Consider the following 27780-nt stretch of genomic DNA (forward strand, 5'->3'; position numbering starts at 1 on the left):
CTCAGTGCAATGAAAAAGAGAGTTCATTAAAAGAGAAAATAGACATAATGAATCCATCTTAAATACAAGTACAAAAGCATCCTTTTGAAGACATCAGGAGAGGCAAAGACAAGATAGCAGAGTAGAAGGACTTGAGTTCACCTCCTCTCAATGAAAACACCAGAATCACAACTAACTGCTGAACAACCATCAACAAAAAAGACTCAGTCTATCTACTGCTGCTGCTGCTGCTAAGTCGCTTCAGTCGTGTCCGATTCTGTGCGACCCCATAGACGGCAGCCCACCAGGCTCCCCCATCACTGGGATTCTCCAGGCAAGAACACTGGAGTGGGTTGCCATTTCCTTCTCCAATGCATGAAAGTGGAAAGTGAAAGTGAAGTTGCTCAGTCGTGTCTGACTCTTCGCGACCCCATGGACTACAGCCTACCAGGCTCCTCCGTCCATGGGATTTTCCAGCCAAGAGTACTGGAGCGGGGCCTATCTACACCTTCCTCCCCCCCAAAAAAATATATTTTATACCCAAAGACAAAGAAGAAGCCTCAAGAAAGAGTAGAAGGGACTCTTTCACAATATAATCAAATGTCAGACCTCCTGGGTGTGTGAACCACATACTAGAAAATAATTATATTGCAGAGGTTCTCCCACAGGAGTAAGAGTAGCCTGTGGGAGCCTCACATCAGACTCCCCAGCTTGGGGTCTGGTATTGGGAGGAGGAGCCTTCAGAGCATTTGGCTTGGAAGGCCAGTGGCGCTTCAGTACAGCAGTTCCATAGTACTAGGGGACACAGAGACTCCACTCTGGGAGGACACACATGGTTTAATGTGCATTGGGGCCCAGGGCAAAGCACCTACCTACAGGTCTTGGAGGGTCTCCTGAGGAGGCATGGTTGGAAGTAGCTCACTGTGGGGCAAGGACACTGGTGGTGGACATCCCAGGGAATACCCATTGGTATGAGCGCTCCTGGAGGTCACCATTTTGGAACTGAGACCTGGGCCCACTCAGCAACCTGCATGCTCAGGCCAAACAACCAACAGAGTGGAAACATAGCCCCTCCCACCAGCAAGTAGTGAGCTAAAAATGTACCCCTTAACATGGCCCTGCCCACCAGAGGGACAAAACCCAACTCCACCCACCAGTGGGCAGGCACCAATCCCTCCCACCAGGAAGCCTGCACAAGTCCCTGGACCAACCTCACCCACCAGGGGGCAGACACCAGAACCAAGAATTGCAGTCTTGCATCTGGAATAGGGGCTTCCCTGGTGGCTCAGATGGAGGAATGGCGATGACTACAAAAACAGACAAATACCTTCCAAACAAAGGAACAAGATAAAACACCAGAACAACTAAATGAAGTGGAGATAGGCAGTCTACCTGAAAAAGAATTTGAAATAGTAATAGTAAAGATGATCCAAGATCTCAGAAAAAGAATGGAGGTACAGAGAGGATACAAGAAATCTTTAATAAAGAGCTAGAAGCTTTAAAGAACAAACACAGATGAACAATAAGTGAAATGAAAAGTTCACTAGAAGGAATCAACAGCAGAGTAAATGAGGAATGCATAAGCAAGCTGGAAGACAGAATGGTAGACATCACTGCCATGGAACATAAGAAAGAAAGAAGAATGAAAAGAAATGAGGACAGTAGCCCACCTGGTTCCTTTGTCCATGGAATTCTCCAAGCAAGAATACTGGAGTGGGTTGCCATTCATTAAACACACCAACATTCATATTATTAGGCGTCCCTGGTGGCTCAGATGGTAAAGAATCTGCCTACAATGCAGGAGACCCAGGTTTGATCCCTGGTTCAGAAAAATTCCCTAGAGAAGGGGGGAATGGCTACCCAATCCAGTATTCTCACCTAGAGAATTCCATGGACAGAGAAGCCTAGCAGGCTACAGTCCATGGGGTTGCAAAGTGTTGGACACGATTGAGTGACAAACACTTTTCACATGACAGGGGTCCCAGAAGAGGGGCAGGGAGGGAGAGAGAGAGGGAGGTGGGGGGAGAGAGAGAGAGAGAGAGGGAGGGAGAGAGAGAGGGAGGGAGGGAGCGAGCGAGCGAGCGAGCAAGCCTGAGAAAATATTTGAAGAGAAAATAACCCAAAATTTCCCTAATATGAAAAAGGAAACACTCAGAGTCCAGGACGTGCAGAGAGTCTCATACATGATAAATCCAAGAAGGAACACTCAAAGACATTAATCCAATTGACAAAAATTAAAGATAGAGAAAATATTAAAAGCAACAAGGGAAAAGCAATAAATAAAATACAAGGGAATCCCCATAAGGTTATCAGCTGATCTTTCAGCAGAAACTACAATCCAGAAGGAACTGGCAGGATTATTTACAGTGGTATAAGGCAAAATCTACAACAAAGAATATACCCAGCAAGGCTTGTTCAGATTGAGTAGAGAAATAAGAAGTTTTATAGACAAGCAAAAGTTGAGAAAATTCACCACCACCAAACCCATGTTACAATAAATGCTAATGGAGCTTCTCCAGGCAGTAAAGAAAAAGTCAATACAAGAAACAAGAAAATTACAAATGGAAAAGCTCACTGGTAAAGGCAAACATACAGTAAAGGTATGAAATGATCCACACACAAATAATATAACAAAATCAGCAATTGTAAGGAGAGTACAAATGCAGGATATTGGAAATGCATTTGAAATTAAGAGACTAGCAACTTAAACCAATCTTGTGTATGTATGTATATATATAGAGAGAGACTGCTATATCAAAACCTCATAGTAACTGCAAACCAAAAATCTACAATAGATTAACACACAAAAAATAAAAAGTAATCCAAATACAATACTAAAGATAGTAATCTAATCACAAGAGAACAAAAAAGGAAAGAAAACCTACAAAAACAAATCCAAAGCAATTAACAAGATGGCAATAAGAACATACATATCAATAATAATTTTAGATGTAAATGGATTAAATGCTCCAACCCAAAGACATAGACTGGCTGAATGTATACAAAAGCAAAACATGTATAAATGCTGTCTACAACAGACCTACTTCAGCTCTTGAGGACACATACAGACTGAAAATGAGGGGATAGAAAAAGGTATTCTATGCAAATGAAAATCAAAAGAAAGCTAGAGTGGCAATACTGATAGACAAAATAGACTGTTATGAGAGAAAGAAGGACAATACATAATGATCAAGGGATCAATCCAAGAAGAAGATATAACAGTTGTAACTATATATACACCAAATGCATGAGCAACTCAATATATAAGGCAAATGCCAACAGCCATAAAAGGAGAAATTGACATGTACACACTGCTATATTTAAAACAGACAACCAACGAAGACCTACTGTCTGGCACAGGCAACTCTACTCAATATTCTGTAATAACCCATATGGGAAAAGAATCTGAAAAAGAATATGTATAACTGAATCACTTTGCTATACACCTGAAATTAACACAACATTGTAAATCAACTATACTCTAATAAAAATAAAAATTAAATTTAAAAACTTTAAATGTAGATGTCAGGCTCCAGAGTGTCAGGATAATTTCGAGATCATGACTGCTCAGTTTGTTTGATTTCTTTTTCTATTTCTAGAGAATTTCTAAGAATGTCTTTTTTGTTTTGTTTTGTTTTTTAAGGAAAGACTGAGGTTTATAAACTACTTCAGAAGTCATCTTAAATGTCAATTCATCTCTTTGTGTCACTGCTGTCTGTCCTTGGAATATTGTAGTAATGCATTTGCTTGAGTTTATTTAGCCAAAGGAATATTGAATGGTCAACTAACCATGTCCTGATCAGTGACTAAGTTGGAAATGGCTCTTTCTATAGAAATCACTGAAATTGACAAATGATGGATTTTGCATTTGTGGGCAGAGGATTTGTAGGAAGAGAAGAGGCAAAAGAAAGAGAAGGCAATAAGGAGAGGTAGTGTGTAAGGAAGGAAAGAGAAAAAGAAAGATTTTGTCATGAAAGTCTTCTTTCTAAATCAAGAGCCATGCCATCACCGTCAGGCTTTGGAGCTATTCCAGACAGCAAGTGCTGGCAAAGCGTAGTAATGTGAATGAATAGGACCATTTGAATTTTGTTCTTTGCCAATGACTCCAAGGAGGTCAGCTAACCCAGTTTCTGTGCTAAATATGCAGCTTACTCAAGTGAAGTTCCCCGTCAGCGAGTGCGGAGTTCAAGTGAAGTTTGGCTCTTTAGACCATGTATTTTATCAGACTCTCTTCTCAGTAACTGAGTTCATAGTGTATGTGCTGAGCTGTGTGATCTATCCCACCGTGGTGTCTCCTGGGACCCTCGGAAGCAACGATGCAAACCTTACCTGAGGCAGGACAGAGAGGCATGAAAGGGACGGAACACAAGTTTGCTGGCCAGCAAATGGAATGGAGAGAGAAGGAAAGATGCCACAGGCGCAACCAAAACATACACACACACACATCAGCCTGCAACTCTTCTCCTCAGCCTTTCCAGGGTCATTTGTCCAGCAACACTGCAGAGGGTTACCTGAGTCTCCTATAATGAAATGAGAAGTAAAAACACAAGACAGGAGACTCCTCGTTACAACGCGTTGGCATGAGTGCCCTTGGCTATTTCATTGTGTTCCCTGCTTCAGGTTCCAACATGCCAGTTCTAGCCTCAAAGTGACCCCACACTGTGGGCTAATCCAAACCACCCAGACCTCTCCTTGCTTTTCTGTATAAGCAGATAGCAGGAATGTTACTTGTGGGCTCGCAGGAGGTGACACCGGCTGGGAGCTCACCCTTTTCTTACTGAGGAAGCAACCAAGGCCCAAGAGAGTCAAGTGATGACCACGGTGTGATGTCACAGTGTGAGTGGTGGTCAAGATGGGTCTTGAACTCTGTTCTTCTACACTGTGTACAGGGACTCCAGCCACAGCTCATATGAAGTCACCAAAGCTGGAGGCTGAGTTATTTGTTCAAATACTGCTCTCACACACAGATGTTCCCAACTGGTATAGACACTTGCAGGGCCTGGCTTTGCAGCAGACCTCAGCAGTGCTTTTAATCACTCCCAGCTAGCTGTCCAGAGCACCAGACAGCTGGCACTTTCTTTCTGGCCTGAGTGAGAAAACGTTCTCATAGCAAAGTGCCAGACACCAAAATGACATCTCTGTTCGCTCTGGGCGCTGCTTTTTAAATGCTCATCAGAAGCCAGGGTGACAAACCCAATAGACTGAGAACTAGGGAGTGTCATCATTAAGGTCTGAGAGAGAGATATGAGTTTCCAAGACAGCAAAGCTTTGGCAAATTCAGAAGTAACGTGTGAACTGTCTTTACCTACAGAGCAAAAGGCTGGTCAGGGTGGAGGAAGAGGTGGCATCTCGCTCATGATCTGCTGGGTGCAGCCAGAGGCACATCATGCAGGCCGGCGCCTAGAGGAGGCCGAGGCAGAGCCAGGCAGAGAGGGAAGGCAGCCTTCTCTCTCCAACAAACCAGACGGTCACACAGACAGATAAGGAGCTCACAACACGGAACGGAGAGGGGCAGTGCCCGTGGGAGGGGTGGCAGGGAGGAAGGGCACAGCAAACCAGGTTATCCCTGAGCTAGCAGGTGTCTCTGCAAAGAACATGATGGGCAGAAGCAGTCGCTTTTTTGGACTCCAGTGTGCTGACGATAATCACTCTATCCTGATTCAGGGAATAGAACCATGGGCTCCATCCACCCAACCTCACTGTGGTTGAGGGAATAAGCAGGCCAGTATGCTGAGCTAATGAGAACTTGGCCTTATAAAAGCACAGGAGCCATGAGCCTGCCTTCTTTACAACAAAGGGACTACTAATTTATTACCTGAATGGTAAAAATGTACAGGGAATGTCACTGGGCGACTTCGATTTACTTTGACAGACTTTTCTACATTTCTTGTACTTTTTAGAATGTACACAGGCTAGTTTATATTAGCCTTTGTTTTCTTTTTTTTTTTTTTCTAAAAAGCAAACAAATCAAAAATACCTGACGGGTGGTGTAAAGGATCTTCTGGGAAAATCTAGGTAAATTCGGATTGTTGTTTTCATTAGAACAACAACAGGATTGACTCTATGGCCAGCTGCCTGTCATTTTCAGCAAGATTAAGCCTGTTCTCATTCCAAAGGCCTGTGGGAAAGATCTTAGAGGAGCTCTCACTGGGCCATGTTACCATTTCAGCTCAAATAGGGAAAAAGGAAGGTCGGGGCCAGGAACACCCATAGGCGTTTCCCTTCTCTGTCATGGGTGGGAGCCCTAGGTGGTCTTGATACTTACATGGAGGGAGCAATGCAGGGGGCAGAAAGTAGGAAATCTGTGGTGAAGGGGACTTGGAAGGAAAAAGCAAAACATCCTTTTGCTTGATAGGAAACCAAAGCTTGAGGTTTAATGCAGTGCCAAGACACTTATTCCCCTGTCCTTGTTAAGGAAGACAGAACAATTGCCTTTTCAGCTTATACTTTTCCTAGAACAGTTAGGGTGGTGCCTTAGGGCTGCAGAAGAGTTGTGCATGCAGCAGCAAAAAAAAAAAAAAGCCCCCAAAGCCACTTATATTTTCTGAAGTTGACAATGTTCAATGTGTCATTTGTGCTCATGTTATTTATTTTTTTGTGAATCCAAAATTCAGGTTCCTGTAGTTCCAAGACAGCAGTGAAAATATAAAACAGAGCTTTTTGTCTCCCTTGTCCCTCATGAAGCAGGTGGAGGCTGTGGCTAGAGCGAGCTACTGTCAGGCACAGAGGTAATGGAGTTTATAGAAAAGCAAACTTTAAGTGGGGTTGGGGTGGGGAAGGGACCAGCCTGAGTCTAAAAGATTTCCTAAAGCTTCTGAAGAGGATTCAAAAGATTGTTCTGGAATTAAAAGCACCTCTTACTGCAGGCCATGTCGAAAACAGACTTGAAAACAATTCAGTTAAAACCCTACAAGAAATCCATAGGAATTCCATACAGATGCTATTGAATTGACCACTGTGGCTTTCAAGAAATTTGCACAGATGACAGCTATCATATGTGGTGTGAAAGGCATCTTTCACCTTGGAAAGTTACTTTTGTGTAGTAGGCTTTCCAGTGTTCACTGAATTGCATATGAATAATACACGCAGCTCTACAGTGCCCTGAATGTTGACTGTCTAGTAGCATCAGCATTGATAGGTATGTCATGCTGCAGAGAAACCTAGTTTGGTTTTCTAATTAAAAAAAAAAAAAACAGAATATGGGCTCCTGGCTTCCCAGATTTGCAGAGCTCCACTACCTCCGTGAGAAATGACTCTCCTATAGGGCTCGATGACCTTCATGTCAATCCGCTGCTCCTGTTCTCCGATCACTACGGTCCTCCACAGCCGGTTGTCCTCCCTCTCCTCTTCTGCCGTATATTCTGGAATAGACTCCGACTCTTGGCCAGAATCTTTGTTGCCTGTGGAATCCTCTGTAAATGAAGCACAGAGCAAGGATGAATGGGCAGGACCTCCACAGGTGAGGCAGTTCAACAACTGGCTACCTCCCGGCAGGCTCAACCTGATGAACTCCTTGTTCTGTACAGCTTGGAGCTAGCTTGACACCATCCTGACTTCATCGAGGACACTCAGTGAGGTCTTCCTGATTGACAGACTGAATGACCAATCCATTGGTAAGGCTAAGCTGAGGGTGGGGATAGGAAAAGGGCTGGAGCTATCTTGTGTCTGTAGTGGTCCAAGATGGGGATAGACTGCGTGCTAACTCCTCCCTTGATCATACAGGTTGTGGCCTGTGGTCTTCCTGATGGTGTGAAAAGCTATTATTCATCAGGCCTTATTTTCCTTGTGCCACATTTATCGGTGTAACCTGAGTGCCCAGAGTGTTCTGGGGCCCCTCAGCTCGGTAGCTTGGTGATAACTGCCAGCCTAGACCTGTACTCCAAGACTCTTAACAATGGGCTTGAACCTCCTCTATTGGGAGCACATCTGGAGATTAATTTGATACAACTTCTTATAAGTTTTTCAAAACATGCTACACAAAGATTTTACAGTAAGTGAGAAACAACCTTATAAACCAGAAGTGCTCCAAGCCCCCAAATTCACAGGACTCTTACTTGTGGGTGCCCCAGGTAATGAAAAGCCCACTGAGCATTCTTGGGGAAAAATTTACTACTCACTCTTGTGCATCAAAAAAAAAAAAAAAAAGCAACTATATTTAGTTTTTTTAAATAATAAGCAATAATTGTTTCCCTTTTTACTTCAAGTACTAGTAGAATTTCACAATGGTTATTCTTTGTATGTTTATGTAATTTGGTAATAAAGGCTTATTTATAGTTTTCACAATAATTCTGTGAGGTATTATCATTCTTAACTTTCCATTTCATAAGAAATTGCCTTTGATTTACACCACGCTTGCATTCTTTTAATGGCACTTTGATAACAGTAACAGCAATATTTATTAAGCATCTACCAAATTAGCAGGCAGAGAAGATGTAGTGGAAGACGTGATACCAATGCAAAAACTCTGAAGTAACTACCTCAGATCACAGAATCAGGAAGGAAATATAATCAAACCCTTACCTTTTCTACTCTTCTAAGCTATCATACTGCAACCTGAATGTGTAATTGTCTCGGTCTCATTTATTTTACTATAATGCAGTGAGTTCCTTGGGCTAAGGAATCATGCCAATTTCATCTTTAATATCTGCCTCCACCAACCCACTTCACACTTAGCTTGGAAACCTGCACAGAGTTTTCAGTAGAACTTGGGAAGGTGAGTGAGTAAATAAAGCTTGGACAAGTTCCTGGAAATATAGGTAATCTGTAAGGGACCCACAACAGGACTATTATGCTCCAGAAGATGTCACAAGACAGATTCAAACATGTCTAATTACCTGTGACTTAGAATAGCAAAGTGAAGCCCAGCTGGGAAGCAGTCCTAGCCGCTTCTGCCAACACCAGTAGCTACCACCGCCTACAGAGCCTGGCCTCACTCTGGCTTTCTCTGCATCCCCACCCCCGCTCGCTGCTTACTCAGGACAGGAAACTAGCAATCTTGGCTTCAGATTAAGCACTGTGTCACTTGTCCAAATCCATCCATCTGCTCTGGACTCCCTATCTGAGATCCCTTCCAGCTCTCCCCCTCCCACTCAAGTTAGGGCCCTTGGATGCCCCACACAGCTGCTCTTCCCAGGACCCTGTTTTCCCACTTGTCTCTGTTCTCTCACACCTTTGGGCTCAGATGTGGGTTTGTCTTCTGAGGTTCCAGTATACACCTGCTCTTATCTACATTGTAGGCATCATCGCCAACACCCCTTTACCCTGTTTGGGACCTCCTTTCCCCACCTCTTTTGATTGATGTAAATTAAATAAAGAGTTCTATAATACCTAGGAGTACAGTACACTCTCTTAAGGTGTTGAATTCTAGAAGTCAACAATATAAGCTAGTAGGAAGTAAAGGTAAGTTGTTCTACTCCCTTGAATTAACAGTATCTTCCTGATCTTAATAATTCTTTTTCTACAACTATAAATTACCATCTTTCCCCCTGCCATCATTTTTCTCACTATTTGCAAAAGTTTCAGGTCTCATTTAAATCTCTGTCCCTAGGCCCTCCAAATTTAATGTTCGGTCTCATGCTCTCATCACTAAGAAATGCTTGATTTTCTTTGTCTTCTTTTCTGAATAACAAGCTTTTCTCCCTTGCTGCTTGCTGTTGAAGTCAATTAGTGCTGGTACACAAGGGAGAAGTCAACTTGAAGATTTTCTTTTGTCTTTGATGAGATGATTTACTACACAGGCTCTAAATATCCTGTGCTGAAAGATCACAGTGAGGAATCTACCGTCGATGATCATATGAACCATTGGAAGATGAAGTCAGCTGTGGCCTCCAGTAGGGACATCGATCTGTAAAGGGGACTTGGTCTCTATGCTGTGCCCTTGCACTGACAATGGGAATAATCTGAAAATGCCTTCAAAGACATTCATTATGTTTGAACTTCTAATTTTTTTAAGCCAAAGAGCACCCCCCTCCCCAAATGTATTATCTTTAGAAATCACTCCCAGGAAGAAAATGAGTTTAGATATTATTATTCATGACATATTTGATCACTAACATAGGCATAGTTATTAATATATAAATCTTGAACATAGTATGTATTAATCTAGACTACTGACCTAGAGAATAGGTTGAATGTTACTCATTTAATTTGTAGGAGTGCTTCCTAAATGAAGCACTTTCATCATTCCAGACATGTTTAATATTATGCTAAATACCCAAGGAGATTTATTAACTGGTTTTTAATTTTCATTCTTAATATACCTTTCATCTCTCCCTTTTATTGCTACTTAGTATCCAATGTGTACCCAGGTTTTGTTGAGTTAGAAGCGTATATAATTTTAGGGGGAAGGAGCTTTTTAAGGAAAATAATCTTTTTTTTTTTTTTTTCCCAAATTGTTCAAAAGCATATGAACATATCTCTACAGACTTTTCCTGACAGAATGAAGCTTCATCTTCTGTCAGTATCACAAACTGAGAAAATACTTTTTTCCTGTCGAAGTATGGTTCAGTCCAGTTGGAAAGAGCAGAGCTGGGATTCAAATGGGCTTTCTCCAGTCTCCTTGCTATTGCTCGAGTTGTGAAAGTGAAGTTGCTCAGTGGTGTCCAACTCTTAGCGACCCCATGGACCACAGCCTACCAGGCTCCTCCGTCCATGGGATTTTCCAGGCAAGACTACTGGAGTGGGATGCCATTGCCTTCTCCGGCTAGAGTCCTAGACACATCTTTTTCCCAGGTGACAAGAGTAACTTTCTGATGGTCTTCCCACTTTCATCTTTTCATACTCCACCCCCTGCCCCCCACTCCGTTTGAACTTTTTGTTAGAGGAAAGACATCCTATACACAATTAAGAAAGTCTTTAAAGTTCTTTACAACAGGATGTAGTTAATTGGAATGTGAAAACTCAGCACACAAAAATATAAGTAAAAATCATCTTTTCAGACCACATCACCATTATCATGTAAGGCTGCTTATGGGTAAAACAGAATAAGCTCCACACTTGACTGGTTTATAAGCAGAGTTAAAACAGGGAGTTGATTTCATAAGCTGGTTGCCTACAGGCTGTGAAAATAATGATCACAGAAATGGAAGTTATATGAAGTGACTACCTGATTATCTGGAAAAAATGTGAGGCTACCTTATTCACATAGGAAACTGTCCTTCATTAGGGGTTAGTTTTAGAAAAGATAAACAAGGTCACTAAACATTGCTAGGAGCCTAGGAAGAAAACATACACGAGCACATAAATGCTTCTTACAGCGTTCTTACCAGAAATATTCAGGCTAAAATTCTTTATCATTTTTCCATTTCCCTTACAAAATGCCTTTGCTAAGATCTGAATTATGGTAAAAATAATTCTGTGGTCAGTTTGAAAACAGAAATAGGTCATCATAATTTTTGATGACCTTTGGATATTTTTAAGTTTATAGAATTAGTTAAATAAAGTATCTTTAAAAAATCTGAGCTCCCTTAGTAAAAAAAAAAAAAAAAAAAAGACTAATCTGTTAAATCCTTCACTATCTACATATTTCTGATACCTTTGGCATTTATACATATCAAAGGACATCAAGCCTCCATTATATCATCCTTTGAAATGTATTTTCCAACAGTTCGGACACAATTATTAAAGAACGTTGCTTGGAAGGGATGACCGACTTAACATCTTTTCATAATGAGCTTCAGAATTTTTTCCATAAGCAAAATCACACCATGGACAAATAATCTGGCATCCGTGCTTGGTCATGAGCTACTGACTAAAACAGGCAAATGGTGTGAACATCCTTCAAGTACTTGGGAAACTAAGGGCCCTCAAGTCATCCCAGAATGGTGGGATTAAAAGAGCATGTAAATGTGAAGGTGGGTCATTAGGCTTGACTTCAGGTATGCTATCCTAACGCAGAAAAAGACCCTCCTGTTCACGGTCAGTGTATTTGTAGAAAAGGAGCATGGCCCAGGAGCTGCAGACGACAGCTTGGGTTTGTGCTGGCTCTGACATTGACCAGCTATGTGACATTGACCAGCTATGTGACATTGACCAGCTACGTGACATTGACCAGCTATGTGACATTGACCAGCTACGTGACATTGACCAGCTATGTGACTTGAGGTGACTCACTAAACCTCTGGGGGTAACATGATGCCTGTTCACAGAGTTGACATGAGGATTAATACAGTTAATATTTATAAAGCAGCTAGCACAGATCCTTGATACACAGCAAGCACTACGAAGTGTTCATTAAATAAAATTAATTACTGACCAAACACTTTTAAAACCCTGTGACTTAAAAACGCCAGTTTTGTTTAGAATGTATATGCCTAGTTAGAACACTCACATAAGAAACAAAAACAACAAAACTGTGCAGCTTTCAAGCATTACTTTCATACTTTGAGACTCTACTATACATTAGACTCTTTTATAGAAAGTTATCTATGTCTGCATTATAAAATATAGCTATTCAGATATACTTAGTGTTTTCAACATTTAATGCTGTTGTTTACTTAAAATGGTGACTGAACATACTCCTTTCATGTGAAAATCAAGGTGGACTTTAAAATTCAACTTACACTAAAATTCTCTTAAGACCTAAAAGCAGGGTTGTGGCTGTTAAACGGGTTCTTTCAACATAACTATGTCAACTAAATAAAAAGAACTATGTCAGCAAGTGGCAGCTCTAATTACCAGTTCGCTCAGCCACCACCACTTGGCTTGACAGTTTTACTATTTATAAAAATAAAAGGTTCAGATGTGGGGTGACACGGTTCTCCAGGGCAACAGAGAAGTACAGGGGGAGGAGAGGGAGGGACCTGCAGGGTCATGCCACAGCTGTCTTCTCTGAGATTTTAAGTCAATGCATGATTTTTACACTTGAAGGTTTATTAGCAGGAAAGGGACTGGGACAGCTGGGAGCAGCTGGAAAGGATGGAGTGGCTGAGGAAGAGTGTCTGAGATGGCAGAAAAGAATATGAAGTCAAGACCTTTCACCTCCTATTTGTGTAGTTCAACTCACAGGGACAAATATCCTGATAACTATATGAATCTAAGAACATGAAAAAAAGCAATATCAAATCTCTACTTAAACATAATAAACTACAATACAAGTAGTTTAGCTACATCCTGTTCTCTTAGCTTGAGGAAATAAAGCTTTCCACACTGTGAAAGCAGGGTCTGAGTCTAGGGCTGGTTGTGGCTGTAGCCCTGGTTGCTCAATGACCATTGGTTGAGTTAATTAAGTAATTTGATGTTACTCTCCTAATTTCCTAGTTACGTTTTTCTATGAAGGAAACTGCTGGAATCAGTATGGCTCTAAAAGTCAGGGCATCTGTTCAATTGTGGTATTTCTCTTTTTACTAATTTTCACAATATATCAAAGCAGTAGATATAGCCAGGATTCTCTTACTTTCAAATTCAAACTTATGAAGTCAAAGAATGCCACCCTGTAAAGCTGAAACTACATGATGCCATTTTTTAAAGCAAATACTGTGTATATATTTCTTAACAAAAGCAATTTTATTGAGCAAGAGAAAGAACTGGTAATCATATGATATAATATATTAAATCATATAATAAGACTGGTAATCATATCAGGAATGTCCAGGTTTGATAAGCAAGTTTTTAATCTTCTGATTTTTTATTCTCCCTCCACTACATCCTACCCCATCCCTCCTTCCTTCCTACTTTATTGCTGATATAGCACCAAGCATAAGAAAGTCTCTGGCCTTATGGAACAGACATTCTAATGGGAAGAGAAAGATAAGTGAGATGCAAACAGTTAAATTATATGATTTCAATTAGTGTGACACATGGAAAATAAAATTAATACTGAGGGAGAGTGTGACTAGATGGTGGGGGTGGCGTGGATACCTTTGATTACAGAGGTCAAGGAAGGCCTCTCTGAGGAGATGACATCTGATAAAGATCTGAATAAAAACAAGGAACCACCCATGTAGAATGTGTGGGAAAGAACATTCCAGACCATGAGAGGTTGTACAGAGAAACTGGTAAGCTCTAATTTTTCCACTTCAAGTTTTATCCAGATTAAATTCTCTTTCTCTGCAAACCCAGTCCCAATTTTCTTATGACACAGCATGTAACAGTTTTCTTCCAATCTCAGCCAAACACAAGGCCTGGCATAGTGTAGGGGTTTGACAAAGGCGTGATGGTCGTGTATGACCTCTGTGAACCATACCTGTTCTGTCCAGATCTAAACCATCAATCATGACCACTTATGACCTGAGATACAAACAGAAGCTTCTAGAAAGCACAAGAAAGCAGCCAGCAGCAACACAATGGGAGGTTTGTTCCTAATGCCACTTAGATGCCATTAGATATGATTAGATAATCTTTCACTTAACTTCCGCCTGCCAACTTGGCAACTTACCATGGCCAGTGTACTCAAAAGAATCTGCTTCATCGGGAGTCTCAAGTTCGTCCACATTGATATCAATCTCATCTGGACTGTCCAAGTTATCATCAGAGAGAACAGACCCTTCACTTTGATCCAGAGACAGATTGATATTTGGGGCTGTGAGTTTGATTTTCCGAGGATGAGTGCTATCAAGATCCAGAGAATTAGGCGGTTCTAAAGAAGATAAAGAGCAGCAGTAAGTGTTAGACCATCATACACAGGACTGCCAACAGTGGGTGTGGCCCCAGTGGAAAACAATTTTAAGGCCCTTTCAGCAAAGGCTCCACCTGCTAAAAGTCCTTACTTAGGGTTTGGACCCCTTCTTGACTAGTAGGCCTCAGTACTGGCTTGCTCCAGCCACATCAGTTCTGGTCATGCAGAAATAGGAAGTGGGAGTCATTGCTAAATGGGCAGAGATCTAGTCTTTAGAACTGCCCTGTTCGGGTTTGAAAACATGACACTGACAATATTGGATTACATTTTTTATGATGCATATTAAGAGATACAATTAAGCTTTACACATAACTTATCATAATGATTCAAGTAGACTTTATTCCTGTGAGAGGATATGAACTTTATCTGTTATGTTTACAGATACTCCCCACATACATCTCTTTAGTTCTTGACAACTCTGTTATGAACTTTCCTTGGCTGGCATTCTTTGTATTTTCAAAAAAACTGAGGCATCCTCCCAGATTACATTCCTTGGTCAAGCAGTCATTACTTCTTATGCCAATACTGCCTGACACTGGTTCTTGTACCATAGTGATAGTGTCCTCATGTAAGGCTCATGGAATTAGCTCCCTGTAATATGCATCTTGTTGCTCAAGTGCCTTTCACTTATCAGAAGCAGAGCTGGAGAAGTAATCTTTAACCAAGTTGATCCCAGCTAAACAATGGTACAGAGACACAGTAACAGTAAACATTTCAGGATTCCCTGTAACAAAAGGTTTGAAGGCCATGTAGTATACCCATCAATTCTGCAGTTCTAACTCTGGTCTTGTCCCAAGGAAGCTAACACTGTTTCTTTGTCATTGAGATTTTTTTCTGTATAGAACAACACCTAAACTGTGTTCCATGTACTATCTTTATGTATTACTTGGGAAAAAAGTTTCTATTGACCAGTAAGTTTGTAAAACATTGAGGGGCTTCCCTGGTGGCTCAGATGGTAAAGAATATGCCTGCAATGCAGGAGACAGCATTTGATCCCGAGGTCGGGAAGATCCCCTGGAGAAGGAAATGGCAACCCACTCCAGTATTCTTGCCTAAAGAATTCTATGGACAGAGGAGCCTGACAAGCTAGTCGGACATGACTGACTGATTAACACACTTGTTGACTAGTAAGTTTGTAAAACATTGGGATTCCACAGGGATTCTCATAGGTGTGCTGTCCAAAAAAAATTTTTTATGATGATAGAAATGTTATATATGTGGCTTCTAGGCACTTGAAATGAAGTTAGTGCAATTGACAAACTGTACATTTCAAGTTGATTTTAATTAACTTTAATAGCCACATATGGCTAACAGCTACCCTACAGGACAATGAAAGCTTTAGCACCTTTATTATTCAAAAGTGAATTGTGGGATTGAGATTAACATGTACACACTACTATATATAAAACAGGTAATTAACAAAGATCTACTATATAGCACAGAGGATTCTATTCAATATTCTGAATAACTTACGTGGGAAAAGAATCTGAAAAAGAATGGATTATGTTTATGCATAACAATCACTTTGTTATATACCTGAAACACAACATTGTAAATCAACTACACTCTAATATAAAATAAAAATTAAATTTAAAAAGCAAATTGTGGGAATTCCTTGATGGTCCAGTGGTTAGGGCTCTGCACCTCCACCGAAGGAGACCAGGATTTGATCCCTGGTAAGGGAACTAAGATCCCACAAGCCACACAGCATGGCCAAAATTTAAAAAAAGAGAAAAGAGAGAACTGTGAATCTGAAGAGTGGAGTAGAGTGGAGCAGTGGCTACCATGCTTACTCTGCCATAGAACACTTAAGAATAGTTATGTCACGTGATTAGTACTTTGAAGAATATACTTTAGCTCCCTCCCCCACACCGTAGCGGCACGCGAGCAGGCCGGGCGGGCGGCCGAGTTTTTGGAATTTAGAAAGATGGTAACAATAACCCTGTGTACGAGACAGCAGAAGAGACACTGATGTATAGAACAGTCTTATGGACTCTGTGGGAGAGGGAGAGGGTGGGAAGATTTGGGAGAATGGCATTGAAACATGTAAAATATCATGTATGAAATGAGTTGCCAGTCCAGGTTCGATGCACGATACTGGATGCTTGGGGCTGGTGCACTGGGACGACCCAGAGGGATGGAATGGGGAGGGAGGAGGGAGGAGGGTTCAGGATGGGGAACACATGTATACCTGTGGCGGATTCATTTTGATATTTGGCAAATCTAATACAGTTATGTAAAGTTTAAAAATAAAAAAAAATAAAAAAAAAAAAACTTAAAGAAAAAAAAAAAAAAAAAAGAATATACTTTAAATACCTGGACAGAAAAAAAAAGTTGACTCCCTTCTTTTTCAAATCTAGGCTCGACTAATAATCTCAAGAGTTCAGGATCTAGGTAAGATCCTATAGCTGGTACAGTGCAAAGGAGAGAGCCTAGTACAAAGTGGGAGTGATACAGGTTGCAACTAAAAACTTTAAATTCCATTTTGTGTACGCCTTGGGTCATAAATTCTTAGAGTGTAGTTTAGGGTTTTTCTTTAATAATCAGGATACTAAGCATTCTTAATATTAAATCACTAATTTTATTATTTAATTAATTAATTTATTTTAATTGGAGGCTAATTACTTTACAATATTGTAGCGGTTTTTGCCATACATTGACACGAATCAGCCATGGGTGTACATGTGTTCCCCATCCTAAACCCCCCCCCTCTTCCCTCCCCATCCCATCCCTCAGGGTCATCCCACTGCACCAGCCCTGAGCACCCTCTCTCATGCATCAAACCTGGACTGGATATCTATTTCACATAGGATAATATACATGTTTCAATGCTATTCTCTCAAGTCATCCCACCCTCGCCTTCTCCCACAGAGTCCAAAAGACTGTTCTACACATCTGTGTCTCTTTTGCTGTCTTGCATACAGGGTCATCGTTACCATGTTTCTAAATTCCATTATACATGTGTTGCTGCTGCCAAGTCGCTTCAGTCGTGTCTGACTCTGTGCAACCCCATGGACTGCAGCCTACCAGGCTCCCCCGTCCCTGGGATTCTCCAGGCAAGAACACTGGAGTGGGTTGCCATTTCCTTCTCCAATGCATGAAAGTGGAAAGTGAAAGTGAAGTTGCTCAGTCATGTCTGACTCTTAGCGACCCCATGGACTGCAGCCTACCAGGCTCCTCCATCCATGGGATTTTCCGGGCAACAGTACTGGAGTAGGGTGCCATTGCCTTCTCCCAATCAGTTCTAATGAAGTGGATGAAATGAGCCTATTATACAGAGTGAAGTGAGCCAGAAAGAAAAACACCAATACAGTATACAGTATACATGCGTTAGTATACTGTATTGGTGTTTTTCTTTCTGGCTTACTTCACTCTGTATAATAGGCTCCAGTTTCATCCACCTCATTAGAACTGATTCAAATGTATTCTTTTTAATGGCTGAGTAATACTCCATTGTGTATATGTACCACAGCTTTCTTATCCATTCACCTGCCAATGGACATCTAGGTTGCTTCCATGTCCTGGCTATTGTAAACAATGCTGCGATGAACATTGGGGTACACGTGTCTCTTTCAATTCTGGTTTCCAGCAGTGGGATTTCTGGGTCGTATGGCAGTTCTGTTTCCAGTTTTTTAAGGAATCTCCACACTGTTCTCCACAGTGGCTGTACTAGTTTGCATTCCCACCAACAGTGTAAGAAGGTTCCCTTTTCTCCACACCCTCTCCAGCATTTATTGTTTGTAGACTTTTGGATAGCAGCCATTCTGACCAGCGTGAGATGGTACCTCGTGATTTTGATTTGCATTTCTCTGTAAATCACTAATTTTAAATATTTTCACACTTAAGTATAAATTTGGTGAACTTAGATGTTGGTTAGAATTTGGTATTATGATAAAAAGCAACCATTATCACAGGAACTGAAAACATTTTGGCAGATCTAGGCATGGCTTGGGAGACAAAGGGTAGCCTGCGTTCGTTGGTTATTCAAGTCAACTCTGTAATTAACTACATCAAGCCTAACACCTTCCTCACACATTTTTTTTTTCACTCTCTTCGCCTCTATCACTGAAATCACAAGTTGGATGCACAGGAAATGGTTCTCTCACTGAATAATGAACACGTTTGGATATAGAACACAGCTGAAAGAAATGAACGAACACTCTCTCACCTGGCCTCATGTCTGCAGCAGTGGGACTCAGCATCCCCTCCTCAGAGTGGATGTCCATTCCCACATCCTCTGACAGCAGTCTGGAAAAAAGAAAAAAAGCAAATGGTGTAAAACACTGCTTGGGATTTCATTTTCTTTGAAAAGGAAACCCCAAGATTCCAGGATAGTATTTTCAATAAACCTAGTACACGTACTGAATTCACTGGAAGTGGCCCCAACTTAGAAAACAGACTTTCTGCAGTTACTGTGAATGAGAACCACAGACACAGCTTTTATTCTGTGCACACAGACAGTCACTTCTGTCAGCTCACACAAGTAAACACACCTCGTGAAATTCAAAAACAGGAAAAGTAAATAACTAATAAAATATATTTAAGGAGACATGTAACTTTGTTTCTTTCCAACAAGAGATGTAACACATGCTCTGGAGTAAGGACAGAGCTGACTTTGTATGTATCTCTTCCTCCGTGTAAATTTGAGCATACTACCTAAACTATGGGTACAGGAAAGCATACTCTGCTGGTCTCTCTCTGTAAAATAGGGATATACCACCTGCCTCACTGAGCTGCTGAAAGATTAAGCAATGAATGTAAAGTGCCTGACATCCCTGAGGAAGTACCAACTATTAATATTTTCTTTCCTTTGAATATTTAAAAATTCATTGTGAATTACACATTGGTGAAGATGGTTTTGGTCATGAGTTACTATCTTTTCTAATCAGTTTTGAACCTGGGACTGTTTATATTAGCCCACTTGGTAAGACTAGTGGAAGGGAACAAATACTGAGGAAACTGTGGCAAATGTACGTGCTTTTGTAGGAAGCTAACCACTGTTCTGTGGTGGTGGACAAGACTCTTGAGAGAACCTTGGACAGCTAGGAGTTCCAACCAGTCCATCCTAAAGGAAATCAGTCCTGAATATTCATTGGAAGGACTGATGCTGAAGTTGAAACTCCAATACTTTGGCCACCTGATGCGAAGAACTGACTCATATGAAAAGACCCTGATGCTTGGAAAGATGGAAGGCAGGAGGAAAAGGAGACAACAGAGGATGAGATGGTTGGATGGCATCACCAACTTGATGGACATGAGTTTGAGTAAACTTGGGGAGTTGGTGATAGAGGCCTGGCATGCTGCAGTCCATGGGGTTGCAAAGAGTCAGACATGACTGAGCAACTGAACTGAATTGAACCACTGTTCACAATAAATTCCCCTTGACTTATTTTTATCTCCTGACCTTCATTCAGTACATCCCCATTTGTCACAATTATATATTTTTATTCTTGGGCGCTTTCATGTAATTTCTCTCATCTAGGGTAAATACCTCTGATGTAGGCACCCTTCTAAATTTAAACATGATAAACCTTTGTGTTAAAGTCCTAAATTTAATCCCTCCCTCTCTCCCTCCCTCTCTTATTGCGACTCCTCTCCACCTCAATCCAGGTCTACCAAACATTTGAAGTTTGCTTACCTGGATGATCAATTTTTTCAGGATCCAAGTTAAACTCCTTACTGTCAATAAAGCCTATTATGTAAACAAAATCCTATGTCCCTAGTGATAACAACTTGCTTCACTTATTCAACAAATACGTACTGTGTGTCTGCTCTGTGCTAAGGATACAGAAGACTGAAATAGACCAGCCTCATTCTTGTCGTGAAAATGGAATGATGGAGTTAAAATCATAATGACTGTTACCAACAAATCAGAGCTGCTCCTGAGAGAAGTAAATGCATTCATCCTTACCTGTCAACCCTACACACCTCTTCAAAAACATAAGGAGTGTCTTTCTCCATACACTTGCTATGGCTCCTGCCGTGTATGTTCTCTGAAATGAGTCCTGCAGCTTAGTCAACAAGAGCGAGGGCTCAGCGTGTGAGCCAAAGACAATAATGTAATGGCAGGAATAACTCCTGCCAGAGACACACTGCATTGGGAGGCAGCGAACTGAACTGGCCAGCAGTGGAGGTGGGAGTGGTGGGCAAAGAGAAGGCCTTCCAGCGGCCCCAGTTTTGAAAGACCTGGGACCCAGAGGGATAGTTGTCTGGGTTTCCTGTACTGCTGCAGTTTTTCAGATCTCCCTGCAGTGATGCCTTGTCATCTGGCTGTGTTCTCCTTGACATCAACCCTGTAGTACCTGTGACAGAGCGAAATGCTGAGAGCATTTCATTCAGATCCTAGCTCCATCCCTTACTGTGTCATATGGCAAATTATCTCATCTTTCTGTGTCTCCATTCCCTCACCAATAAAAAAGACTCTGCAATGCCTAAAACTAATATTGAAAGAAAAAAATGCTTGTCTCCTTTATTGAAGTTCCTTTTGCTGTCTATTGTAACTGCTTTCTCCATTAGCCTTGAAGCTTCCTGAGGACAGAAACCATGTCTGTCTTCTTCACTATTACATCTCCAGCACCTGGTATAAACACTCGATAAATATGTGTTGGATTGAATTACTGAACTTTAACTTCCCGAAATGCACACGTACATGATTTTCCCTAGTTGCCTATGAGTCAACCTTAAAAAAAAAGACATCATATCTACTTGCTTCAGAGGGCACATAAGGGTGCTGGCCATAGGCCCAATACGAAGTTTAAAAATAGATAGTATCCATCTTAAATTTTTGCAGGTTTTGTTGATGTTTCTAAGCTATGGGCAACATCATGGAGTAATTCAAAGAGTCCTAGATATGAGGATCTAGTTATGGGTTATAGTTCTACTGTTAGTACTGACAAGCTGATTAACCTTGAGAAAATTAATTATCTTTGTGATTTTAAAGGAAGATAATAAATACTCAACATTACAGGGACTGTGGAGAATAAAAAGAATAAGGAAGTGCTCTGAAAATTATAAAGCACTGACTAAGTAACTTTAAGGTATTATGTCCCCTCACTTTAAACATAATGCAGGATCAGTGATTTAACCGAAGTATGTGTTGTGGTTAGACAAAACATAATTAAGTTTCCTAAAATTTGAGTATTAGCCCAGGTAAGGGTAAGTTTCAGTGCTAAACAGATCTCCGTAGAGACTGTAAGTGCCCCGGATGCACTCAAGTTAGTAAATTGAGCCTTTGTCTCTCAATGTCTTTTTGCAACACAGAGCAGAGACCCTGTTAAGGAGGTGCTAGAAAACCAAAAGTGACATACCTGAGGGAAGAGAAAAACTGAAGCTGTGATCAGGCAGTGATCAGAAGCGAGGGACCCACAAACCCACGGATATTACAGAAGGCCATGTGGACTTTTTCAGGAAACCCCAGGAAAGAGAGAAGGAACACTGAACCAGAATAGACCAGAGGCAAACCTGGGAGAAACCCAAGTTGCGGCCATTGTCAATACTACCACATTCATACATTAGGCCGATAAATATTTGTAGAAATAAAGCAGCCAAACAGAATAATTGGCAAGGAAATAGCATGGAGTTTTACATCAGTAATGGACGCCTCTCAGGACCGGTTGGGTAACTAATCAATCCATCGTGAAGGTAAGTATTTTACCATATCCATCGGTAGTCACTACTTAATTTGGGGTTTTCTGTATACAGCACGGAGGTACCAAACAGGTTGGGGGGAGTTGTAAACACAAGACTGACTCTACTGTGGCCATCCTCTCCAAAAGATGCTTAGCTCCACATCTCCATCTAGAGGATGGATCTGGAATTGTTTGTTTGCTGGGCGGTTTTATAAACATCACTGATCTTCCCCAAACAGTTCTGGCTCTCCACTTTTTGCACACGTGGTGGAAGTGTACCTCTCTGTCCTCCTCTGAAATTAAGGTGGGCATGCAACTTGCTTTGACAAATGAAATGGTGGCTGAAGTGGCAGGTTTCACTTCTGGGAAGAAGAATTAGGAGAAAGCATGGGTGCCATGTGTTGTTCCCCACCTTGGTGCCTATGGAGGAGCTCAGCCCAACAGCTACGAGGAGCAGCTGCTAAGTCACTTCAGTCGTGTCTGACTCTGTGCGACCCCATAGATGGCAGCCCACCAGGCTCTCCTGTCCCTGGGATTCTCCAGGCAAGAACACTGGAGTGGGTTGCCATTTCCTTCTCTAATGCATGAGAGTGAAAAGGGAAAGTGAAGTCGCTCTGTCGTGTCCAACTCTCAGCGACCCCATGGACTGCAGCCTTCCAGGCTCCTCCATCCATGGGATTTTCCAGGCAAGAGTACTGGAGTGGGGTGCCATTGCCTTCTAAACAAAGCTCACTGGATATATGAGCAAGAAAGAATTTTTTGTTTTGTCTTACCCAGAGATATTGGCTTTCTTTGTTCAAACATGCTAATCCAACCCGTTCTAAGTAGTACTACTGTATATTCTGATCTTTATTGCTTGTTTTGAAGGGAGTATCTGACTCACACTATGCCCTGATTTCCTACACTCTCAGCCCAGGCTCAGGCTGATGTACACATCTTCCTGTCTAGGTTGTTAAAACATAAAAGAACACTTTAAAAGATGAGGACAAAGCTCAGAAGAGCATCAAAGGCTTTCAAGTATTTATAAACTTGAATATTAATATACTACCTTTATGGGTTTGTCACACTCACCTAGCCCTTGTCAGTTTACTTAATACTTGTATTTCAATTGACTTATTTTATTCAGGTTGCTCTCAAAGAAAGATTTGTATCACTATACATGGAAACTTAGAATCACTTGCCTAAAAGAAATAGTTGCATAAGTTTAATCAAAATAAAGCAATGCTATTACATTCAAGGTAGAAACCCTTGAGCTGTCACTGTGAGACTTTATTTGCTAAAAAGAAGTGAGTAGAAAGTGTCTGACAATGTGTAATGTCATTTATCGTTATAAATGCAAAGAAATGCTATGTAAGACAGAACACCCTAAAAGTAATGAATACATTTCCAAACTTGAAAGAGACCAAGGGAAATTCCAGGTGCCAGAAATGAACAGTTATTCTAGAAAGCTGATAAAAGGTAGTCTGCAGCATTCTTGACTGGACATAGGCCTTAGGGCCCCACAGGAGAAGTGACCTCCAGGTGCTAGAAGAAAGACCTAGATCTGAACTTCCACATAAGGCCATGGTCCCTAAAGAACGGCCCTCTTAATGAAAACAGAGTGAGAACAAACTCTATCCTCTGGCCTCAGAAAGCATAGTCTGCCTGGAATCTTGGGTGGGAAATAAAAAGCAACCAGTGAGAATTAGACACTCTATTTGTATGCCAAGTATGTCTGATCTCTGTTACCTGAATGATGTAGCAAACCCAAGTCAAGAAATTAAAACTAAAATTCACCTAGGACCATTAAAAGCCAAGATCCCCAGGGTTCCAGAAGAAGCAAATATGAAACCACTTGGCAGTGCTACTTGCACTAACTAGGATTCACTGGAAATCCACTTAGGAGAACGTTAAAAACCCTCTAAAAGATGACCTCACACCAACACCCCCAACCCACACCCCCTAAGCTACAAATTACACTAGGGAAAAACATTATGAAAAATTGACAGCAGATGCTGTAAACAGAAGAACTAGCAATAAGTCATTTAATAAATGAATAATATGAAAGAGATTATAATAATCACCCAGAGACAGACATCCTGGAATGTGAAGTCAAATGGGCCCTAGAAAGCATCACTACGAACAAAGCTAGTGGAGGTGATGGAATTCCAGTTGAGCTATTTCAAATCCTAGAATATGATGCTGTGAAAGTGCACTTAATTAACATGCCAGTGAATTTGGAAAACTCAGCAGTGGCCACAGGACTGGAAAAGGTCAGTTTCCATTCCAATCACCAAGAAAGGTAATGCCAAAGAATGCTCAAACTACTGCACAATTGCACTCATCTCACATGCTAGAAAGTAATGCTCAAAATTCTCCAAGCCAGGCTTCAGCAATGCATGAACCATGAACTTCCAGATGTTCAAGCTGGTTTTAGAAAAGGCAGAGGAACCAGAGATCAAATTGCCAACATCTGCTGGATCATCGAAAAAGAGAGTTCCAAAAAAACATCTACTGCTTTATTGACTATGCCAAAGCCTTTGACTGTGTGGATCACAATAAACTGTGGAAAATTCTGAAAGAGATGGGAAGACCAGACCACCTGATCTGCCTCTTGAGAAACCTATATGCAGGTCAGGAAGCAACAGTTAGAACTGGGCATGGAACAACAGACTGGTTCCAAATAGGAAAAGGAGTACGTCAAGGCTGTATATTGTCACCCTGCTTATTTAACTTATATGCAGCATACATCATGAGAAACGCTGTACTGGAAGAAGCATAAGCTGGAATCAAGATTGCGGGAGAAATATCAATAACCTTAGATATGCAGATGACACCACCCTTATGGCAGAAAGTGAAGACGAACTAAAAAGCCTCTTGAGGAAAGTGAAAGAGGAGAGGGAAAAAGTTGGCTTAAAGCTCAACATTCAGAAAACGAAGATCATGGGATCTGGTCCCATCACTTCATGGGAAATAGATGGGGAAACAATGGAAACAGTGTCAGACTTTATTTTTCTGGGCTCCAAAATCACTGCAGATGGTGACTGCAGCCATGAAATTAAAAGATGCTTACTCCTTGGAAGGAAAGTTATGACCAACCTAGATAGCATATTGAAAAGCAGAGACATTACTTTGCCAACAAAGGTCCGTCTAGTCAAGGTTATGGTTTTTCCAGTAGTCATGTATGGATGTGAGAGTTGGACTATGAAGAAAGCTGAGTGCCAAAGAACTGATGCTTTGAACTGTGGTGTTGGAGAAGACTCTTGCGAGTCCCTTGGACTGCAAGGAGATCCAACTAGTCCATTCTAAAGGTGATCAGTCCTGGGTGTTCTTTGGAAGGACTGATGCTAAAGCTGAAACTCCAGTAATTTGGTCACCTCATGTGAAGAGCTGACTCACTGGAAAAGCCCTGATGCTGGTAGGGATTGGGGGCAGGAGGAGAAGGGGACGACAGAGGATGAGATGGCTGGATGGCATCACTGACTCAGTGGATGTGAGTCTGGGTGAACTCCGGGAGTTGGTGATGGACAGGGAGGCCTGACGTGCTGCAATTCATGGGGTCACAAAGAGTCGGACACGACTGAGTGACTGAACTGAACTGAATTAAAATCTTCATGGTGTTGAAGCACTGAGATTTGGGGTTGTCTGTCATAGCAGGTAATGTCATTTACCCTGAGAAGCCATGCTGCTTAAAAAAGGAACATCTAAAAATAATGCAAAAGTGTTTATGATAAAGTGTTACAAAAAGAAATATCAGAAAAACATTAGCCACAGGAAGCAAGTGTCACAAAATTAGTATCAAACAAAATAGACTTTGGGCAGAAAAGCATTATTAAGGATTAAGAAAGTTAATACTTTATGATAAAAGGAGGAATTTCTCAGAAGGTATACTGATCCAGAGTCAAAATGCTTTTAACAACATAGGCGGAAAAAAGTCAATTATAAGGAGAAATTGATTTCATGGGGGGGGGGGAACTTGAATATGTCTCAAGAATTTATAAATCTGAAAAAAATGCATAAAGATACAGAAGATCTGAACAAAGTACTAACACAACTTAATCTAATGGAGAGATCTACATTCAAGAAAATTACACATTTTTTTTTTAACTCATGAAAATTGTATAAAATGTCATGTAAAATACCAAAAGTCAATCTTAGTGTTAGTCACTCAGTCATGTCCGACTCTTTGTGACCCCATTGGCTATAGCCCACCAGGCTCCTCTTCCCATGAAATTCTCCAGGCAAGTATACTGGAGTGGGTAGGCATTCCCTTCTCCAGGGGATCTTGCTGACCTAGGGATCAAACCCAGGGCTCCCGCATTGTAGGCGGATTCTTTACCATCTGAGCCACTCTACTGCATGTACTTTATTTTCTGACTTCAGGATGACATATAAGAAATCAATCATAAAAAGACTGGAAACTGGAAAACATATTTGTAAGTTGTTGAACAATAAAGCATGACATATCAAAACTTGTGAAAGTAGCTAAAGAAATTCCTAGAGTAAAATAAATAGCCTTGAACTCAAATATTAGAAAATAAAATGAATGAATTAGCTAAGGGCTCAACTCAATCCAGGAAGTTAGAAAAAGAACCATGCTCTTAGGTAATTTCATGCTATTTATACTAAATGTGGGCACCTATCTCATCACAAACACCACCAAGTGGGGGCCAGTGACATAAATGGAATTCTTTCATCTGAAAATGGATCTCATTTCTATTAGAAGAATTTCTATTACCAGATTTTGTGTTTCTGGTACTTACGTGTCTTCATAAAGAAACCAGAATGCTGTAGCATGGCAGTCCTGACACCACAGAGTAAAAGACTAATCACAACAGCAAAACTTTGGTACCTGGTTAAATCCACCCTTTTGCCTTTAGACCAGGTACAAAGGTAAGCCCGTTCTACATTGTATATCCTTCCAGCATTTCTGAAGCTGGAGGGATTTAATTGTTGTAGGATTAGCTCTGTCCAAGATCAGGGTCTTCTTAACAGCAAATGAGCAGTGAACCAAGACACACACACACACACACACACACAGCACTTCTAGATGCTCATGTTTCCTGACAGGTGTGCACACACAGCAGCAGACAACACCGTTTCCAGGGAATAATCATTTTTATAAGACTGACAATTAAGAAATACAGCTCCACAGAAATAGGGTAGCAGGCTAAGCATGTTAATTGTTCTTAAGAAAAATACTGGATAGTTATGCTTATTTATTTGGGGAAATGATTACATAAAGAGAAAATTCTTTCGTGACAGAGTTCCTAAAATTCTCCTGATTTTCTTCTAGTCAAATAAGACACACTGGGCTGGTAAGGTTGATTTCTCTAGGCATGGAGATAAAATGAAAAAAGAAGAAAACTTTTCACCAGGTGCTTGCCTGCCTTTGTTAAATACATAAATTAGCCCTTTAAAGACCAAGGGTTGGAGAGTTTCCATTTTAGGATCCCTGTCTGATAAAGTGAAGTGAAGTGAAAGTTGTTCAGTCGTGTCCAACTCTTGTGCCCCCATGGACTATATGGTTCATGGAATTCTCCATGCCAGAATATTGGAGTGGGTAGCCTTTCCCTTCTC

At 41.1% G+C, this 27780-nt stretch overlaps 2 protein-coding genes across 8 annotated transcripts in view; one reads left to right on the forward strand and one right to left on the reverse strand.

Moving 5' to 3' along the window:
* GCNT1 (glucosaminyl (N-acetyl) transferase 1) overlaps window positions 1-9731 on the forward strand; it is a 193721-nt gene extending 183990 nt beyond the window's left edge. Inside the window, exons 5-6 of one of the 3 annotated variants that reach the window (XR_008713627.1) lie at window positions 5291-6707; window positions 6846-7153. The gene's annotated coding sequence lies outside the window, so the exon portion shown is untranslated. Of the gene's footprint in view, window positions 1-5290; window positions 7154-9716 lie in introns of those variants that run through there. The other 2 variants (XR_008713631.1, XR_008713623.1) reach the window with 2 other exon arrangements.
* The window catches only part of PRUNE2 (prune homolog 2 with BCH domain), a 295032-nt gene that overhangs the window by 25998 nt on the left and 241254 nt on the right, over window positions 1-27780 (reverse strand). For 3 of the 5 annotated variants that reach the window (XM_055578337.1, XM_055578336.1, XM_055578335.1), the window contains exons 10-12: window positions 18762-18841; window positions 14354-14554; window positions 7218-7391 (exon numbers count right to left, since the gene is read on the reverse strand). In XM_055578337.1, the coding sequence (XP_055434312.1) occupies window positions 7218-7391; window positions 14354-14554; window positions 18762-18841 (455 nt within the window). Of the gene's footprint in view, window positions 1-4114; window positions 4500-7217; window positions 7392-14353; window positions 14555-18761; window positions 18842-27780 lie in introns of those variants that run through there. The other 2 variants (XR_008713619.1, XM_055578338.1) reach the window with 2 other exon arrangements.

The sequence above is a fragment of the Bubalus kerabau genome, chromosome 4 (genome assembly GCF_029407905.1).
Source record: "Bubalus kerabau isolate K-KA32 ecotype Philippines breed swamp buffalo chromosome 4, PCC_UOA_SB_1v2, whole genome shotgun sequence".
Lineage (NCBI taxonomy): Eukaryota > Metazoa > Chordata > Mammalia > Artiodactyla > Bovidae > Bubalus > Bubalus kerabau.